This window comes from Sceloporus occidentalis, unplaced genomic scaffold (assembly GCF_023333645.1).
Source record: "Sceloporus occidentalis isolate IW3139 unplaced genomic scaffold, rSceOcc1.0.p SCAF_150, whole genome shotgun sequence".
Classification (NCBI taxonomy): Eukaryota; Metazoa; Chordata; class Lepidosauria; order Squamata; family Phrynosomatidae; genus Sceloporus; species Sceloporus occidentalis.
The window spans coordinates 459,669-480,733 of record NW_028317130.1 but is presented as its reverse complement, the minus strand read 5'-3'; the positions used below and the strand labels follow the sequence as shown (position 1 = coordinate 480,733).

Genomic DNA, 21,065 nt, shown 5'->3' with positions numbered 1-21,065 from the left:
CTTGGAGAAGATAAGGTTAAGAGGTGATATGATAACCCTGTTTAAATATTTGACGGGATATTATATTGAGGAGGGAGCAAACCTGTTTTCTGCTGCTCCAGAGAATAGGACCCAGAAGAATGGATGCAAGCTACAGGAAAAGAGTTTCCCAGCAGAGAAAGGTGCCGAACATCCTAACTTTGGGTAGCTCCGCCCACTCATCTCCTGGTAGGCAGGGAAAGAAAAAACAATAGGCCTGGAGCTTGGCCCCGCCCCCATGGGCGGAGCGACCTGAGGAACCCCAGTCTTGCTCCTGTTAGGATGTGCTTCTCTGCTTCTGCTTCAAGACTCAAGACCTTCGGCTCGCCACACTTGCCTGCCTCTTCTTCTCCCTTTTCTTTCCTTCCCTTGTTCTTTAAAAAAAAAATTCTCCCTTTCCTTTCCCTCATCTTGCCCCCCTCTTTTTCTTGCCTTTACCCTTTGAGAGGACAACAAGCCGGCAGGGGAGCACGTTTCCACTCAGCCCGGGCCAGCCCTGGCTTTGCTGGCTGCATGCCCTTAGGCGCCCTCACCAATGCCCAACCAAGCGGCAGAAGCGCAGCCGCAGCAGACGGAGGGGTTTCCCCTCCCTTCTGCTGCCGAGGCCAGGGCCTCCCAAATGACCCAGTCAGGGTCGGAGGAGAGAGTGCCCCCATCTGAGACCCCGGATCTCACAACTGGAAACAAACAAACAAGCTTCTTTATATACTGCTTCATACCACCTAAGCAGTGCCTAAGCAGTTTACAACTGTAAGCTAATTTGCTCCCAACAGTCTGGGTACTCATTTTAGCAACCTCGGAAGGATGCAAGCCTGAGTCAAGCTTGAGCCCTTTTGCTGGTCTTGAACTCGCAACCTTGTGGTTTTGAGTGAGCGGCTGCAGTACAGGCATTTAACCACTGCGCCACCAGGGCTCCTCTGGAGGGATAAACGTGAATAACACACACCCCTCCCGAGCTCCTGCGTTGGTTTAAAACCTTCCTAGTGCAGGAGACTCCGACCGTGACCAGGGTCCCACAGACAGAGGGCAATTTCGCCAGTTTGCGGCCTTTCGCGCCTGGCATCTTACCTTGGGGTGGTGTGCCCTTCAACGCCCCAGCGGGACCCCCCATGATCATGTGGGCTTTCTATTCAGGGCAGGATCCCGCTTCCCTCAACGCCTGGGAGGGGACCGCTTCCACCGGGTGGGGAGTCCCCCTGATTCGTGGAACCTAGTCGCGGCTTCCTGGGCCCACTGGGGGGAGCTCACTGCCGCCAGCCCCCGGGACTGGCCATCTTGGCCATGCAGCACCCTCTGGGGGCAGCCATCTTAGCCACATGGCTCACGATGGGGGCCGCCATCTTAACTCCTCCCCGGAAGTAGGCCATCTTGGCCACTCTGGGTCAGGTGAAGGGTGACCCCTTCCTCGTCCATGGCGCAGGACAACCTGAGGCCCCCAACCTTTGCAGCCCCCGCTAGAGGGGCGGCCTCTAAGACCACCAGGGCCCCGGTTAGACAGCCTGGTGGTGGCAAGCCCAGCGGTACCTCCGCTGGTCAGGCGGACCTCATCCACCTCACATCCTCCAACCCCACACAGTCCTCTGCAGAGTCTAAAGGGGACGAAGATACCCCTCAGGCTCAGACTCTGGGTCTGAGCACTCATATCGCCCCCTCTCAAAAGGCCTAGGTATGCTAAGGGATCCACAAAGCGGCGGCGCCCCCACTCCTCCCACTCCTCTGACGAGGAGGCTTCAGGGGGGTGTTCTGAATCATCGGATTCTCAGTCCAAAGAGGGTGAACTATCTCAGGATGAGGGTGAAGAGACCATGGAGGCTCCATTATCTTCACGCCTTTTCATGCCTGAGGACTATGTACCTCTGGTTAAAAAGACTACCAAGACCTTGGGCATAAACTTGCCCTCACCACAGTGAGCCCCGCTTGACTCAGACCTCCCCAAGGTGGGTGAAGAACTATTTCCAGTTGCAGCGCCCTCTGTCCAAGAGATCCCTTGTCCTTTCAGTATCATGCAAATTATTAGAGATGAATGGAATAGGCCAGCGGCTAGCAGACCCAAACACAGTGTTACCCGCAAACACTATATCTTCCAGTCAGCAGTCATGGACAAGCTCAAGATTCCCCTAGTGCAGTACTTCTCAAATAGTGGGGCGGGGCCCCCAGGGGGGGCGCGAGGCTCCGTAAAGGGGGGCTCGTTTGACCAATTTTATAGACAAATGATACTATTTACAGTCGTGCGGGGGGCGCGAAATGTTTTCTTCTTCCTAGGGGGGGCATGACAGAAAATAACTGAGAAGCACTGCCCTAGTGGATGCCCCGGTGTTGGCCCTAGTATCTTCTGTGGTCTTCAGCAGAGACGGGGAAGACACCCTTAGAAACACCAAAGACAGGAGGGCTGAGGGGGCCCTCAAAAGAACACACAAGGCCATGCTCATAGCTATCAGGGCGGCAACTACCATCTCCATGGTAATGCGCGCCACCCTTCAATGGTCTCGTGATCTCCTCAACCTTCTCCCCAATGCTGACACTAAAGTCAAACAGACCATCAATAAAATTGCCAAGGCATCTGCCTTGGCAGCCGATGGTACCCTTGACACAGTCCAACAATGTGCAAGGGCCCAAGCAGTGACCGTGGCTGTCAGACGACAATCGTGGCTAAAAAATTGGAATGTTGATTCAAACTCAAAACAAAATCTGGCTTTTACCCCCTACTTGGGCACTCAGCTATTTGGCGAGTTGCTGGAACCAGTTTTGGTCGAGGGCAAGGACAAGAAGAAGGCCTTGCCTTCGGCTAATTAAAGAGAGGATAAGAGACAGTTTAGGAACTGATCTTCCTTTCGTTCCTCCCAATCCTTTTTTCCCTCCCATTCCAACTCCAATTCTTCCCGAGCCAGGGAGTCCAGGTCCAACAAGCCTCGATGGGGAGACTCCATGTTTCCCAAACAAAACAGGTCTTCTTTCCCCAACAAAGATGGCGGGGGCCCCAAATCATCCCGAAAGAATAAAAAACAATGATGGGGTCCCTCCAGTAGGGGGCAGGCTTCAGGGATTCAGCCAGATTTGGGAAAGATCCACCTCAGACAGGTGGGTCTTAGAAACTATTCAAAAAGGATACAGAATAGAATTTCGTCATGTGCCTCGCGACATGTTCGCACCTTCTCCCAAATCAAACGATCCCGAAAAACATTGCCTCCTCCTGGAAGCCATCAAACGCCTACTCACCATTCGAGCCATCGAACCGGTGCCGAAAGACCAAAGAGGAAAAGAATGCTACTCAACCTTTTTCTAGTACCCAAGAAAAACGGATTATGGAGAGCCATTCTAAACCTGAGAGGGGTCAACCGATTCATCCTCAAGAAGAAGTTCAGAATGGAGACACTCAAAACCTACAACTGGGCAACTTTCTTTCCTCAATGGATCTACAAGATGCTTATCTGCACATTCTTATTCACCCGTCTTTGCGGCGTTTCCTCCACTTCAAATATGGCAAGCTCCACTTGCAATACAAGTCACTTCCCTTTGTCCTGGCCTTGGCTCCCAGGGTCTTTACCAAGGTCATGGTGGCCCTAGTCGCCCATCTAAGGTTGCTACGCCTTCATGTCTATCCTTATTTGGATGACCTGCTGATACTGAGCCCTCCAAGAGTCAGGCAATTCAAGACACCAACAAGACACTCAGGACGTTGGAAGACCACGGCTTCTTGGTCAATCTAGAAAAGAGTACCCTTCTCCCGAACCAAAAGATCCAACATCTGGGAGCCGTGATAGACACCCGAGCGGGCATAGTCTGCCTTCCCCAAGATCGAGTCAGTGCCATCCAACAGGCAGTCCACAAGACTCTGGACTCGCCATAGGTCAGTCTACAACTGTTGGCCCACCTTCAGGGTCTCATGATAGCAGACATCGATTGCCAGCCATGGGCGAGGTTTCACACCAGACCACTGCAATGGCTACTCTTCCCTTACCAACGAGCCATCACCCTCAAAAAGCCCAAGAAGATTCCACTTGACAACAGAGTGCACCAGTCCCTCTTGTGGTGGACCTCCAAGGCGACCTCGAAAGGGCGACCTATTTGGAAACCTTTAAAGATACATATTACCACTGACACCAGTCTCTGGGGCTGGAGAGCCTATTGCGGACCCCACTTAGCCCAGGGCCGCTGGAGCCCGACAGAGCGGACTCACAGCATCAACTGGTTAGAACTGCAAGCAATTCACCTGGCACTTCAAGCTTTCGATCACTTGATTCTCCACAAGGTGGTCCTGATAAGGACAGACAACATTACAGCGAAGGCCCACGTCAATCGCCAGGGCGATACCAGATCCTGGTCCCTGATGGAGAAGACAAGGTCACTCCTGACCTGGGCAGAAAACAACCTGACTTCCTTAGAGGCCGAACATCTTCAAGGAAAACTAAACTCCAAGGCAGACATAGACCAGTCAGCGTGGAGCCTTCACCTGGAGGTGTTCCAAATCATCACAATGAGATTCGGAGCTCCAGTGATAGACCTGTTCGCCTCTCCGTCCAGTGCCAAGACCCAGAGGTTCCTTTCCAGATTCAGGACAGAGGGAGCGGAAGACATGGATGCCCTCAATTGTTGGTGGCTGGAGGGCCTCCTTTATGCCTTCCCACCAGTGCCTCTCCTGTCAAAGTTCCTTTCCAAGATGCGGAGGACCAGGTCAGAGGTCATCCTGGTGGCTCCGAGCGTGGCCCAGACGGCCTTGGTTCTCAGAGATCCTCAGTCTGTCAACTCAGAGCCTACCTCTGCCCATCAGACTAGACCTGCTGTCTAAGGGCAAGATTCACCATCCCGATCCAGCCTGGCTTCAGCTACACGCTTGGAGATTGAGCGCCACATGCTGACTGGATATGGTTACCCTCCAAGGGTGATCAAGTCTATCTTGGTGTCACGTCAGCGTTCGACACTCAAGGTTTACAAATACACATTCAAGGCATTCAAGAGGTGGTAAAAAGAAAAACTGGGAGGTGATGCCCTAAACCAAGAAGCAAATGGGAAAACACCGAGTTTAGGGGAAAATGAAGCTAAAAAATCTGTAATTTTATTAGAACAATATGTTAAAAACTAAACCAGAACTGAAACCTGCTGTGAGGCTTGTTCTAGCCTATAAGCTGCACTCTGTAAGTTGATAAGCAGAACTGGGCTTGAAGACTGCAATTCCCAAAATAGTACAGAACTATAACAATTCCTCTGCGTCTCACACCAAGTATAGAAACAAGTACACACAATATAAATATAGTTACAAAGTGCACAAACAGAGGCATACTGTATATCCCTTTTTAACCAAGTGTTTTCCCATTCAAGAGGTGGTGCAAGCTCAAAAAGACACACGATGAGGCGGCCAGGACATCTCATCATCTGCACATCCGCAGGCTGCTCAAGGGAGTGACTAACAGGTCACCCCCGAACAGACATCGCTTCCCGTCATGGCACCTTCACGAGGTCTTGAAGGCGTTGACCGTTCACCCATTCGAACCACTGAGAGAGACATCACTCAAGTTCCTCACCTGGAAGACTCTGATCCTTACTGCACTCACATCAGCGCGACAAGTTTCCGAGGTCGGTGCTCTTTCTGTCCGCAAGGAGTTGTGCATCATCAGAACAGATTTGATACTTCTACGACCTGATCCAACCTTCATTCCCAAGGTGAACTCAGTGTTCCACACATCCCAGGACATTGTGTTGCCTTCCTTCTGTCCGCAACTGACCAAAGACTTAGAAAAAATATGGCATACCTTAGATGTGTGCAGGGCCATCAAGATTTATCTTAAGAGGACAGCGGCCTTCAGAAAGTCGGAAGCCCACTTCATATCCTTTTGACCATATTCTAAAGGAAAAAAGGTATCAGTCTCCACACTTACTAGGTGGATCAAACAGTGTATAGTTGCCTGTTACAAAGTTGCCTGTTACAAAGCTCCTAATTTGACCCCACACTAGGCATCACTGTTGATGGCTAATTAGAAGCGCAGCCACGTCTGCGGCCTTGACAACTAATGCTCCTCTGGCCGAGATTTGTAGAGCAGCCACTTGGAGGACCCCCTCCACATTTGTCAGACATTATAAACTGGATCGGTTCCAGTCAGCTGAGGCAGCTTTTGGTCAGAGGGTGTTACAACAAATTATCTCTGACTCTCCCTCTACGCCAGCTGGCCCACCCTAAATTTGGTGGCTTTTATAAATCCCAAAGTTAGGATGCTCGGCACCTTTCTCTGCTGGGAAACAGAACGTTAGACTTACCTGAAATATGTCCCTTTCCAGAAGAGAAGGTCCGAGCATCCTCCCCACCCTGTGTTATTGCCTTCTGGCGTGGGTCGGCGCTGCTCTTCTTCACAATTAAAAATAAAAATACATAATATAGTGAGAGATATTAAAGCGATAATTCTTGGCTAGTCATCGACTGAGGTTCCTCGGGTCGCTCCGCCCATGGGGGCGGGGCCAATCCCCAGGCCTATTGTTTTTTCTCTCCCTGCCTACCAGGGTAGAGCTACCCAAAGTTAGGATGCTCAGACCTTCTCTGCTGGAAAGGGATGTATCTCAGGTAAGTCTAACATTCCAATTCCACCTCAACATTAGGAGGACCTTCCTGACGGTAAGGACTGTTCAACAGTGGAACACACTCCCTCAGATTGTGGTGGACACTCCACCTTTGTAGATGGCTATCTGTCGGGGATGCTTTGATTGAGAGTTCCTAGAGTTTTAAAAAAAATTCAAACAGTCACCACTCAAAATGGCTGCCCAGCTACCTCTCTCCTCCTCCTCTCTGTAGCAGGAACTGCTCTGGAGAGGCTCTGGGAGGAGTGCTATAGAGCTAGTCTGCTAGCTCCGCCCCTAGTGAGTCACAGATGTGACTCACTGAAGCTCCACCCCCTCTGCAACAAGCACACTCTCCCTAGAGTTTTTTAAAAATTTTAAACAGTCACCACTGAAAATGGCTGCCCAGCTACCTCTCTCCTCCTCCTCTCTGTAGCAGGAACTCCTCTTAACGGTCTCTTCAGTTATACCCAGCTCCCTAAGTTGCTCCTCATAGGGCATGGTTTCCAGAATTTTTGCCATTTTAGTCACCCTCCTCTGGACACGTTCCAGTTTGTCAACAACCTTTTTGAATTGTGGTGCCCAGAACTGGACAGAGTATTCCAGGTGGGGCCTGACCAAGGCAGAATAGAGTGGCACTTTCACTTCCTTTGATCTAGACACCATATTTCTATTGATGCAGCCTAGAATTGCTCAAGTCCCATTATATACGATGGGGTAATAAAATGTCCCTTATATAAAATAACAATAAATAAATAAATAAATCTCACTTTTAATAATAATAATAATAATAATAATAATAATAATAATAATAATAATTTATAGCCTGCCCGATCATGAAGAATCCGAGCGGGTTACAACAGTAAAAATATATTTAAAAGTACAATAAAATACAAAATTAATCCCTGCCCAACCCCCCATCCCGATGGTAAAACTACAAATTAAATACAGTTGGCCCTTCTTATATACGGATTTTTTATACACAGATTCAAGCATCCACCGTTTGAAAATGTTCAAAACAAGTATAAATTTCAAATATCAAACCTTGATTTTCCATTTTTTATAAGGGACACCATTTTGCTATGTCATTATATTTAATGGGACTTGAGCATACACAGATTTTGTTATACACGGGGGATTTTGGAAACAAACTCCAGCGTATAACAATGGTCCACTGTATTCAGAGTTAAAAACAATAAAATACAATACATAATTAGCTTAAAATTAGAGGGAAAATTTGGCGGGCGGAGAGACATATATCACAATTGAAATCCTACTCATAGACGGGGAGAGGAAGCTAGGGTTTGTTAACTAGGTTGGGAAGGTCTGCTGGAAGAGATTGTCTTCAGAGCCTTTTTGAAGGCTGCAAGAGTAGAGATCTGGCAGATCTCCTCCAGAAGGTCATTCCCCAACTTTGGTGCAGCAGTAGAGAAGGCTCTTTGGATGACTGAGGTTAGCCTAGCTCTTTTTGGCTGAAGTAGGTTTTCTTCGAGGACCTCAATGTGCGGGACAGACAGGTGTTCCCTTAAGTATTCTGGACCCAAGCCATGTAGGGCTTTAAAAGTAATCACCAACACTTTGTACCTTGCCTGGAAACTAATTGGCAGCCAATGGAGGGATTTCAGAACAGGTGTTATATGACTGTTCCAAGAAGTGCCTGTAATTAATCTTGCTGCCAAGTTTTATACCATCTGAAGTTTCGGAACTTGGCACAAAGGTAGCCCCAAGTAGAGCGCATTACAGAAGTCCAAGCAAGATGTTACCAGTGCATGTACTACTGTTTCAAGATCTCCTGACTCCAGGAAGCTGGCGTATCAATGGAAGCTGATAACAAGTGTTCCTGACTGTCACATCCACCTGCGCTGACATCTGGAGCGATGAGTCAAGGAGCACCCCCCAGCTGCGGACAGAGTCCTTCAGGAGAAGTGTGACCCCATCCAGAACTGGCTGACATAACTCCATTCCCAGTTTTGGGTTCCCAATAACAAGTACCTCCGTCTTAGCTGGATTCAGCTTGAGTCAGTTTTCCATCATCCAGTCCATTACCACCCCAAGACAGGCATTCAGAGGAGAGATGCCATGCTTAGTCACTGCATCAGTCGGAGACATAGAGAAATATATTTGGGTGTCATCAGCGTACTGATAACACCCTGTCCCATGTCTCTGGATGATTTCTCTCAGCAGCTTCATGTAAATGTTAAACAGCATGGCAGACAGGATGGCACCCTGGGGGACGCCAAATTTTAGCTCCCTTTTAGAGAAGCAACTGTCTTCCAATGCCACCATCTGGAATCTTCCTGAGAGGTAGGAACGGAACCAATGTAAAACAGTGCCTCCGATACTCAACTCCCTCAGGCGTTCCAGAAGGATACCATGGTCTATGGTATCGAAGGCCACTGAGAGGTCCAAGAGCACCAATAGGATCACACTTCCCCTGTCAATGCCCAGAAGGAGATCATTGACTAAGGCGACCATGGCAGTATCAACTTCGTATCCTGTCCTGAATTCAATTTGAAATGGATCCAGAAAATCAGTTTCCTCCAAGACTGCTTGTAGTTGATTGGCGACTGCCCTCTCGATCACCTTGTTCAAGAATGCTAACAAAGAGACTGGCCTATAGTTGTTTCTATCGAGGTGGTCCAGGGAAGGTTTCTTTAGAAGTGGTCTGACCACTGCCTCTTTAAGGCAAGAAGACAGGGTGCCTTCCCTGAAAGATGTATTAATTATCTTTGCCAACAACGACTTGATTGTCTCCTCCCACCCCAGAATGGCCAGCCAATTGGGCAAGGATCAAGAAGGCAAGTCGTCTTATTCATGCTACTAAGGAGCTTGTCCACATCATCAGTACTTACCAACTCAAATTTGTTTAAAACGTTTGTTGTAAAATCTTCAATATCATTTTGCTTGCATAGGAAATTAATGCAATGGTCCATCATCTGTTTCTTGGCGACTGGAATGTATGTTGAGTGTTTCCAATATGTGGACCATTGTTTTGTTTTCCATATTGCTTCGTGGATTTTTGTTGGAATTTGAATGGATTCTGTCTCTGTGGTTTGAAATAGCACTATTGGAATGCCATCTGTCCCTATTTAAATTTGTTACTTGTTTTGATGGCAGTTTCCCCCTCACTTCCTAAAATGGTGGAGTTGTTGTCAAAAGGTTCTCCCTGAAGGAATCTGCTATCCTGTCATCTCTTTTGTAGTGTTCCTTAGTGTATTGTTTTCGTTATATTTTTATTTTGTCTTGATCTTACAGTGTGTTTCTCTTTTGCTCATATAACAACCTCACTCTTAGTTTAAAATTTCCTTTTGATTTCATGGATCTTGTGGAAGAGGTCTCTTGTTCTAACTTTGTTATTATCTTCCATTTTCTTAAATTAATTACTATTAGTTGTTGTCAGCTACTTTGAGTTGACTTCAATGCGTGGCAACCCCATGAATGAGAGACTTCCAAGTCATCTTCTCATCAGTCACCATGTTCAGGTCCTGCAGACTCATGGCCTTGTCTTTCCTGACTGAGTATCAATTTAAAGTGCAGGCTTCCTTTTTTCCTATTGCCCCCACCTTCTCATGCATTGTCATATTTTCTAGTGAGTTTGTCTTATTATAGGGCCCAAGTATGACAGCTTCGGTTTAGTCAACCTGGCTTCTAGGAAAAGCTCAAACTTGATTTGCTCTATAACCCATTTATTTGTCTCTTTAGCAGTCCATAGTATTCACAGAACCTATACTCTAGCACCACATCTCAGATTAGTTTATTTTGTTCACATCAGGTTTCTTCACTGTCCAGCTTTCACACTCACACAAAGAGATGGGAAATAAGATGGCTTGTTCTATTCTAAGTTTAGTAACACCAAGCTTAAGATGGTACAAGCCATCTTATAGTGATATATTTTTACATTTCAAAATCTTGTCTAAGTCCTTCATAGTTGCCCTTCCATGTTCTAATCTTTTTCTGATTCCATGACTGCAGTCCCACTCTGATTAATGACTGAGCCAAGGTATGACAAAACTATTTCAGTGTCTTCATTGTCTACATTAAAGTTATCTAAATCCTCTGTGGTAAAAAAATTTTTATGTTCAACTGTAAACTTGCTTTTGCACTTTATTCCTTGACTTTCTATAGAAAACCTAATATATCTCCTTCTTTCTCTGACAGGAAATAAAACAGTTGAAAAGCTATTTTCAGTTTCTCCAAAGTTCTAACAATTTATCCACACATCTTGACAATCATGAAAAGGGGAACCCTTTACCTTTCCCCCCTTGCTTTTACATTCCATAGATAAATCACTTCCTTGCATACTCTGTGCCTAAATTATATCTCTAACTTCCTTCTGTAACAACTCACCCGCCTTTACATGATTCATAACCCCTGCTTTTGCATCTGGTGCTACTGACTTATAGCACAGCAGAAAAGTCATTGTCTTCTCTTCCTGAATAAGCTCCATGACAGAAGAATATGAATTATCAGCTATCACCGCTATCTCCTTTGCCTGCATCCCTACACACATGACTTTATTCTCCCTCTTCTATATGACCTTTGTCACTTTCTCCAAGTTGGTTGATCGCACTTCTTCCATTCTTTACAAACAGGGAGACAGCTCTTTCTAAAAGAACAGCTTCACGCTTCTCTGAGCTCTGACCTTTCCCAGCACTCCTCCTTCTTGACAAAGAGGTTCTGGTGGCAGGGCTTATTACCTCAGGGACAACCACCCAGTCCATCTACCAGCTTGGACAGCTTTGTGATCCAGCAATAGGCAAAAATGAGCCATTAATCCATGACAACCAAATAAACTATAACTGAATCAGTTTCCACCAGTTTTCTTTTAGCTGTCTTACTTTTTTTCCCCTGGCTCCTCTGTGTTCTATGGTTTCAAACATTTCAGTTGCTACAGGTATTTTAAGGATCTTTTAAAATGCTGTTTTCAAATATGTACATTTCCTGAAATGTTATTTTACTGGAATTGCAGAAGATCTGTATTGAAACTGATCATCTATATCATTGTGTACAATTTGAATGTACAGGAAAGTATGTACTAGTACAGTAAAGTATAAGATTTAGTGGTATACTTTGGAATGACCTCAGTAGTGGACCCAATTGGTGGGCTATTCAGGAAATTTCCATAAGCTATTGGTGTATTTGCAATACCCAGTTATATTGTTTCATTTGAGTTTCATTGTCATGGGTCTGTTCTAAGTAATCCTGGGATTTGTCACTCAGTGGCATAGAATTCTAAGTGCCTCACCAAATCATACAAATTGCAGAATTCTTTGAAGATGGAGTTATGACAGTAAAAGTGGTAGGAAACTGTGGATCCAGTGTTTCTACCCCATTGTCTACAAACCTATTTTCCCAGCAGAGAAGACCAAAACATCTTGTAGAATGGGTTGCTCCTCCCACTTGCAGGAAGAATAAGAAAGACCTGCTAGTTCCCATGTGGGGGAGCAAATCCCCTGAAGGTCAGTCTTTTTCCTGCCTACACTCCTAGCAGGACATGCTTCTTCAGCTCTATGGACTTCTCATCAATCCAGCCAGGATGATGCTTGCCATTTTCTCAGACAAGCTTGTCCCTCCCTCCCTCTTTACCTTTACCTTTACCTGTACCTTTACCCTTACTTGGTTCTTGGGGATCATCAGGATGGTGTCCAAATGCTTCCCATACATCACAGGGCCAAGTGTTCCACTCTGACCCAACCTGGCTACAGATCCACATGTGGAAGCCATGCTAGATAGCTACAGATACTTTGGCAAGGTTGTGAATACTGTTCTCGCCTCCAGACGCCCCTCCACCAACAGAATATACAGATACATCGTCCGAGTGTTTCATAGGTGCAAACAGCTGGACTTCCTTCAGGTCTCCATGCCAACCCTGGTGGAGTTCTGCCAGAATGGTATTGAGTGAGGTTTCTGGCCCAACACTGTCAAGAGACAAGTGGCCATCATAACATCCATGCTGCCCCACAAGCAGGCACCTAGAATCTCCTCCCATCCACATCTCCAGGGACTCCTCAAAGGGCTAGCAAACCTAGCACCACTGATAGTCTATCATTTTCTATCCTGGAACCTGCATACGTTGCTCATAGTGCTGACTGTACCCTCCTTCAAACCCCTCAGGGAGGAGTCCTTAAAGCATCTGTCATAGAAAGTCCTGCTCATGGTCATCACCTCAGCATACAGGGTCTCCAAACTTGGCATCATCAGGCCAGACTCAGTGCTGCTCCATCTGGCCCCTACCTTCTTTCTGTCCATAACCATCCAATTCATGGAAAGGATCTGGCACACCTTGTACATGCACAGAGCCATGAAAATTTGCCTGAAAAGGATGAAGAACTTGTGGACTCAGATGCTCTGCCCCATGGGGAATAAGCTGACCGCCCCTCCACTCTCAGCAGAGGGATCAGATCCTGCATTGCAGCCTGTCACCAATCTGGACCTGAGACTGGCCTACTCCACTAAGAGTGCAGCCATCACAGCAGCCCTGGTCACCAGTTCCCCTCTGGTGGAAATTTGCAGGGTGGCTACATGGAAATCACCTTCCATATTTGTTAATTACAAACTAAACGCTTTTGGTCTTTACCTATGATATGTCCATTTCCAGCAGAGAAGGGCCAAACATCTTGTCCACTCAATGGGTGCTGTCAGTAAGATCTGGAGACCACATGTAAATGTTTATAACACATAACCTATGGCACAGGAGATCCAGAGTGTGTCCTTTTGGGGACACACACATAAATTCTTGCCTGTTTTGTTGGATGGTATGGAAGGTTTTAACTGCTTCTTCTGTTCATATATGCCTTTCTTCTCAGTTTCTTCATTGCACCTAGTTACCTTTTGTGTTAAATTAATAAATAACGTTCCTTCTGTTCTGATTAAGCTTTGTCTCTGGCTGATTAGTGACTGACCTTCAGGGGGCTTGCTCCCCCATGTGGAAACTAGAAAGTCTTTCTTATTCTTCCTGCCTAATAGGAGCAAGTGGGAGAGCAACTTGTTCTACAGTATGTTCAGCCCTTCTGTGCTGGAAATGGATGTATCACAGGTAAGGACCAATACTCCTATTTTTCTAATATGTACTTATTATTACATGTCCATTCTTATGTTACTTATATAAAATTTATTGTAGTCTACAGGTAAAATGGATGAAAACCAGTTTGTTGCTGTCACCAGTACCAATGCAGCCAAAATCTTTAATCTGTACCCACGAAAGGGCAGGATTGCTGTGGGTTCTGATGCTGATATTGTAATTTGGGATCCAGAAAAGGGGAAGACAATCACAGCAAAAAGTCACAAATCGGTAAGAGGAAGAGCTCTTCAATGCTTGTGAGAGTGATTTGAGGTATTATTCCTGTTAATGGTGTAAACTGCTAAAGAGTCCTTACATGTCGCAGCACAGCACCAACACAAATGTTCTTTGCTACATATGTCACTCATTTGAGCTCCAGATATGGATGCCAGTACTGTTATTACCAGGGATACACCCTAGGACTCTGTGAATAAGTTACCAGTGGCCTGTGGTCTCATCCCACAGTAGCAGGATTACCTCACACCCCCTGCTTAGATCATGGTCCATTGATGCCCTGCATACAGCTGGGTAAAGGTTTCTCAGTATCTTGCTTGGAAATATGGCAGTGTCTAAATCCAACTTGAATTACTTGGATGTGAGAGATTTGCAGTTGCCTGGAAAAGCAGAAGGTATCCAAAATGTATTTACACTAGCTCATGTGGCCCTTCAGATATTGTTGGACTGCAGCTTCCAGCAGCCATAGCCAACACAATCAATGGTAAAAAATGCTGGAAATTGCAGTCCAACAACATCTGTGATCATTATATATAATACATTTTTACTCAAATGTAGAGTATATTGAGGTAAGGCTTATCAGTGGGAGTTGAGCTTTCTTTCTTGAACCTTTGGGGGTTGTTGTTCTTGGATTTTGTGTTATTTTGATAGGACAAGTGGATTTTATGACTGTACTAAGTAGCTGGGAGCCAAAGAATGACTTAGATTCATAAAAAGAATACACTAGCCCAGCAGCCTGTTATGGCAATATCTGTGCCTCCTTACCATATTATTGAACATTCTTGAAACTGCTCTCAGTTCAGAAGAAGTTAGTTATTAATGCAAGATATGTGGACTGCTTTTGAGGAACTACAGGGATGTGGTGGCTTGGTGGTTAAGATGCCAAGTTTGATGATAGAAAGATCTCCAGTTCATGTGTTCAGCACATTAGGGATTGGAATGCCCAAATCTGGTTTAAGTATCATAGTGATGATTTGTCATATGTGAGAAAGGCCACTGCTGGATTAGACTGGATTTGTGGTGAGTGAAATTATGTATTTTGGTTCCTTAATACAGATCAGTATCACATTCCATTCCCATCATGGATATTGAACAAGTCAACCATATAAGGAAATATTTCAAATTTGCTTCCAAACGGTTAAATATTTCATAGTACTTTTTTCCTGTTTTTTACTAGTTCTGGCCAATAGTGTGCCATTTCTTTGTATTTTTTTGTATTTTCTCATGTGAGAAAATTAATTGACTTATGTACTTAATATTCTCTAATTGAAGGTAGAATTAATATAGTACAAAGTATGCCTATAAATAAATGGTAATAAACTGCATATTTTTGTTGTTGCTCAGGCTGTTGAATATAATATTTTTGAAGGCATGGAGTGCCATGGGGCTCCTCTCATAGTCATTAGCCAAGGAAAGGTTGTGTTTGACGATGGAAATCTCCATGTAAGTAAAGGAACAGGACGTTTTATTCCCCGAAAGCCTTTCCCTGAATACCTTTATCAGCGGATCAAAATTAGGAATAAGGTAGGTTTGTATGCATCAAAGCTATGTATTCTTTTGGTTGTGTTAATATTATTATTGTTGCGTTATAACAATAACAATTGCTTTAATAACAATATACAAATTATTTTAATATCAGTTTTATGAAGTACCTTAAGCTAAGATGGTGTGATGGGCCTGAACTAATCAATGTGGCTATACCATTGCTATATTGAAATTAATGGCATTTAATAAAAGTTAAATAAAAGAAGTTACATACATGAAGTGTGTGCTTCTTTTTATCACTAACTATCACAATGAATCATAGAATCACAGAGGTGGAAGAGACCTCAAGGGCCACCAAGTCCAACTCCTTGCCATGCAGGAACCCACAATCAAAGTATCCCCAAGATTCAGCTTCTGTTTAAAAACTTCCAGAGTAGGAGAATCTACGACACTCCGAGGGAGCGTTTTCCACTGTTGAACAGCTCTTACTGTCAAGAAGTTCCTTCTGATGTTTAGGAGGAATCTTTTTTCCATGTCCTGTTCTCTGGAGCAGTAAAAAACCAAGCTTGCTCCATCCTCAGGATAACACCCTTCAGATATTTAAAACAGGGCTATCATGTCACTTGTTAACTCTCTTCTCCAAGCTAAACATACCCAGCTCCCAAATTCTTTCCTCATAGGACTGCTGCCACACATCAGAATTAATGCAGTTTGACACTGCTTTAGCTTCCATGGCTCAATGCTATGGACTCCTGGGATTTGTAGTTTACTGTGACACCAGAGGTGTTCTACTTAAACATTAAGAAGAATTTCATGGCAGTAATAACAGTTCAGCAGTTGAACAGATTGCCTCAGGAGGTAGTGGATTCTCCATCTTTTGCGGTCTTTAAGCAGAGATTGAATTTCTCATAGTGGTTCAGTTCAGTCTTCCAGCATGCCATGTAGTTGGACCTAATAGTCTTTTCCTTTGAACTCTGTGATCTTAAGTCTTTGGATCTGCTGTAACTTGCTTGCTGATGATAAATGCTTTTTCATCTTCATTTACATGAATCCCATTACTGGTGGTTTGGTTGCCATATATGTAGATGTATCTAGGATAGTGTTGAGTCAAGTGTTGCTGAACTGGTTTTACTTACTGCAGTGGTTCTCAACCTGTAGGGCGCGACCCCTTTGGGGGTCGAACAACCCTTTCACAGGGGTCGTCTAAGACCATCGGAAAACACATATTTCCGGCGGTCTTAGGAACCGAGAAGAAAATAATTTTATGGTTGGGGGTCACCACAACATGAGAAACTGTATTAAAGGGTCACGGTATCAGGAAGGTTGAGAACCACTGACTTACCGAGACCTGGAAGCAGGACACTGCTTTTTTGCTTGGCCTTGCTTAAAACAGGAATAAACTGTTTGCTAAAATGCAACAGATTCTAAGGGAAGAGAAGAATGCCACACAGTTTCTCTTGATTTGCAGCTGGAGGAGAAAAGTATGTTCTTCTGTGGATGATGGTAGAAAGTAATTGGGGTGTGGGGGTGGTAAGAGGCAGAATATTGAAGAGTAAGGTAACTGGGGGAAGAAAAGGGTGAAAACTTTTGTCCAGGATATTTGTGGTAGAAAGGACATCAGTTCTATGAAACTAAAAACTATCTTCTGTCAAAAGAGAAAACTGTAACAAAGCCTTTGAAGAAGAACCTCCTTTTTACGAAGTCTTTTTGGGCCTACTCAGCCCCTCCTTGTCCTCTTCTAGCTGGAGATTTTCTAAAGCAGCACTGGCATCAGGATGATGGAGGACAGCTGTAGAAGCACCGACATTTGGTGTTGGGTTGCAGCAGTGTCTGTGCTGTAAACAATGCAATAAAGCTTGAACTGGGAAAGAGCAGGATTCCACTCTATCCATTCCTAATGTAGCTGTGCATACCTGTCTACAACATGTAGGGTAAATAGCAACAGTCTTCCCCATATGAAAGAGAGAGAGATCTGTAAAATGGTAAATATAACAAAGTTGAAGCTGGTGGGGAAAAAATCATCCCTGGATATATTTTGAAATAAGATTTGACGTGGTCTCTAAAAGTTCAAAATATTTTTGATCACATATGCAGGGTGTACGTAATATAATTATTTCATTTCACATGTGCATATTGTTAGTTCTGGATATATGTTGAAACATGTTGAACTGCTCTTCTTTTTTGTGGAATAAGATCCTATCCATCTTTTTTCCATCTTATTTTTGCCTCTGGTACCAAACATTCTGCTAAAGAAGTAATACCCAGGAATATATTCATTTTGTTAACTGAGGTTAATTCTATCTTAGAATCCACATGTAGGTAAATAGATGTTGTACTGCTTAGCAGAAACAGACCTTCTTGGTGGAAACAGACATGCTTCTTTCTTTTCTAGCAACAGCCCCTCCTGAAAGCACTATACAGCTCTCTGAAAAAACTATACAGCGGGACCCTGGTATCCATGGGAGGTCAGGATCCTCCATGAATATCAAAATCTGTAGATGCTGAAGTCCCATTATATAAAGTGACATAGTAAAATGATGTCCCTTATATAAAATGGCAAAATCAATGTTTACTTTTGGAATTTATATACATTTTTTCAATATTTTCAAGTCATGGATGGTTGAACCCATGGATAAAAAAGTCTCTGGATATGGGAGGCTGACTGTACAAAGAATTAGAGGACTGCTGAATGGACTGAGAGGTAGATCCCTGAAAATTTGGTGGAGACTTCAGTCTAAATCCCATTTCACCTAGAGTAGACCCACTTAATTAGTTGTTCTGGGGTGATTCAGCATGTAGGAAAAACTCACTGGTTCAGTGCGTCTACTCTAATGGGAACTAACAACAGATCCAGGTCACTTTCCACAAACAGAGCTGTTTTATCTACACATGGCAGATACTGGATCCAAGCTTCTGAGCTTAGGAATATGAAGGTAAAATGTCAAGCTACTATAAATATTTTTTCTTCATATTTAGGTAACAGAATTACAAGGAGTTTGCAGAGGAATGTATGATGGACCAGTCTATGAAGTCCCAGCAACACCAAAATATGCAACCCCTGCACCTTCCACTAAATCATCTCCTGCCAAAAACCAGCCTCCACCAATCCGAAATCTCCACCAGTCTAATTTTAGCTTATCAGGTAAAGAGGTTTGACAGATTTTCAAAAAATCTTTTGAAAGCATTCCCTGTTATAAATAATGGTTTTATGTGAAAGCATAATAGTTGTTGTTTGTCTTCAAATTGTTTCTGACATATGGCAACTCCAAGGCAAACCTATCACAAGGGTTTCTTGGCAAGATTGAACAAACCTCTGGTTTTCTCTTGCCTTCCTTTGAGGCTGAGAGAGAGTGGCTTGCCTAATGTCACCCAGTGGGTTAGCATGATAGAGCAGGAATTCAAACCTGGTCTCCAGAGTCATAGTCCAACTCTCACACACTATGACATGCTGGATCTTGTGCAATATTGCTTAATTATTTTGAAAAGAGAAGTTTTCAGATTGAAGAGATTGAAGATTGAAGTGAGTGCAGCCTTGTGACATAATATGTGTGGTTCTGGGTATCGGAGTGAGTGCTGTATGTGCATACCTCTGTCCCACAGCCTCAAGTGTGCATACCCTGGCCCAGTAGCTTCAAGTATGTAATAGAAGAGAAATGCACAGAGAAGTCCATATTGCTTTTCAGGCGATTATCTCATAATTTCAATAGTAGTATTCATTGTGTGCCTTCCAATTTTTTCCAGTATATGGCCATCCCTTATCATTTTTCCCTCTGAGGGAGCAATACTTGTTAAGAGTGATTTTGCCACTGTCTTCCTCTGAGGCTGAGAGACTAAGACTTGCCCAAGGTCACCCACTGGATTTTCGTGGCCAAGCCATGATTCGAACCCTGGTCTTCCAGAGTCCTAGGCCACAATAGCACACTGGCTTAGTTTCAGCTGTGCCGTAACAAAGTACACCTCCATAAAAAGTACAGCAAACTCAGTATCCAGTATTTAATGAGAATGTGGGGAACGGGGCAGGGCTTATCTCATAGCTCCTTTCCCTGAAAGTGATACGAGAGGATATTCTTTCCAATATCAAAATTTTTAGAAAGTTAGATTTGATTTTTCAAATGAAACAGATTTTCAAAAACTATAGAAAAATTACACAAGTTTAGCTTTTGTTAGTACTTGTGCCACTGAATGTTAATTAAATTAAAGTCTTAACATTTCACATGAATTTTATTTTTGGCTTCCTGTTGTGCAGGTGCTCAGGTAGATGATAATAACCCTCGGCGTACTGGACATCGCATTGTTGCACCTCCTGGTGGCCGCTCCAATATTACCAGCCTTGGATAAGCTGAAATGGAAGCTTAGAAATCAAGAATGAAGGAAAGGCCACGGGAACAAGCTTACTTCCCTTTTATGTCTGTGTTGTTGGCCTCACAGTTTTCTTTGGTACTAACACGTGGGGGGAATTACTTGTCTCCTTTTTTGAAATGTTTTGCATAGAAAGAGGTCATCATAGTGTAGTGTGTTTGCTTGGATTAACTGCCTCACAATTGTGCTTTCATACCTGTGTCACCTTAAAGCATGGTGCTTCCATTGTCCCATTAGTGACTCTGCTGCTTTTAGCTATGTCTTGTGTGTCTACCTGATGGTTCCTTTGGATGTCTTTTCCCACCCCCAGCTGTGCTAGAGTAGTGGATGCATGTTACTAATGCAAGTTGCAGTTTGTGAGTGAGTCTATTTTAGACATGTTGCCAACAGTGAACTAGGCATGATGCCAAGGTACGAAATTCCACTAAAGAAAGGAAACCATAGAATTTTTTTAAAATGCTATAGAATAGGTCAGACTTCTTTCTGTTAATGTAATTTTTAAATTTATTATAGACCCAAATAAAAAGCATTGTTCAATACAAGACTGAATAGAAGAGGGCCTAGTGGCTGTTATCCACTTAGTACATTCCAAGTCTGTACATTTGCTTGTTTGTAGGAAGAGTCATAATTTAAACACGCTGACACTCCTGCCATCCAGTTTAGAGGATTTCACATTTGGACAGTAGTGTTCACCTTTTGCATGAAATTTTTGGTACTTCCAAAAAAATTCCAATTGTTGTGGGATTTTTAAAGTTTTTGTACAGAGTTTTTTTTTCCTCCTTTATAAATCACGTTCCACTTATAATGTATCAAAATCAACTAGTTGTGATTCATTTTTTTTAAATTGAGGCTTGTGAAATAAAAGAAAATGAAATGAAGTGCTTTTTCTTCTTCTGGATTATAATCAAGATTGTTGTTATTTGGTGTCTTTCATTTGCACGTCAGGGCCCGTAGCTAGGGGAGGGCAGGCGGGGCAAAGCCCTGGGGCCCCCAGTCAAAGGGGGCCCCGCACCGCCCTCCCTCACCTGGCCAATCTCTTTCTGTCTTCCCTGCATGGCCTGCCCAGCCTCTCCCTCCCAACAACAGGGAAGTCAGGAAGGCTCGAGTCGTGGCCATGTGGGGCCTGAGGGGGAGGTGCCAGGCTGGCAAAAGAGAGCTCTGGAGGAGAAGGAGGGAGAGAAGAGAGGCTGCATCAGGCTGCATCCACACTGGAGAAATAACTGGGTTTGGCAGCGCTTTAACTCTTTTTCTGGCTCAAAGCTATGGAACTCTGGGAGCTGGAGCATGCTGTGGGGCCCTGATATCAAGGCTTGAGTGTTTTCTTGGCTCAAGGCTATGGAATTCTGGGAGTTGACATATGTTATGG

The 21,065-nt window shown here is 44.3% G+C and overlaps 1 protein-coding gene across 3 annotated transcripts in view; it reads left to right on the top strand.

Moving 5' to 3' along the window:
- The window catches only part of LOC149280648 (dihydropyrimidinase-related protein 1-like), a 60,881-nt gene extending 40,310 nt beyond the window's left edge, over positions 1-20,571 (top strand). For all 3 annotated transcript variants that reach the window (XM_089500288.1, XM_089500289.1, XM_089500290.1), the window contains exons 11-14: positions 13,682-13,852; positions 15,200-15,379; positions 18,317-18,482; positions 19,587-20,571. In XM_089500288.1, the coding sequence (XP_089356414.1) occupies positions 13,682-13,852; positions 15,200-15,379; positions 18,317-18,482; positions 19,587-19,678 (609 nt within the window). In that variant the 3' untranslated portion in view covers positions 19,679-20,571. The remainder of the gene's footprint in view (positions 1-13,681; positions 13,853-15,199; positions 15,380-18,316; positions 18,483-19,586) is intronic.
- The last annotated feature ends 494 nt before the right edge of the window (positions 20,572-21,065 follow it).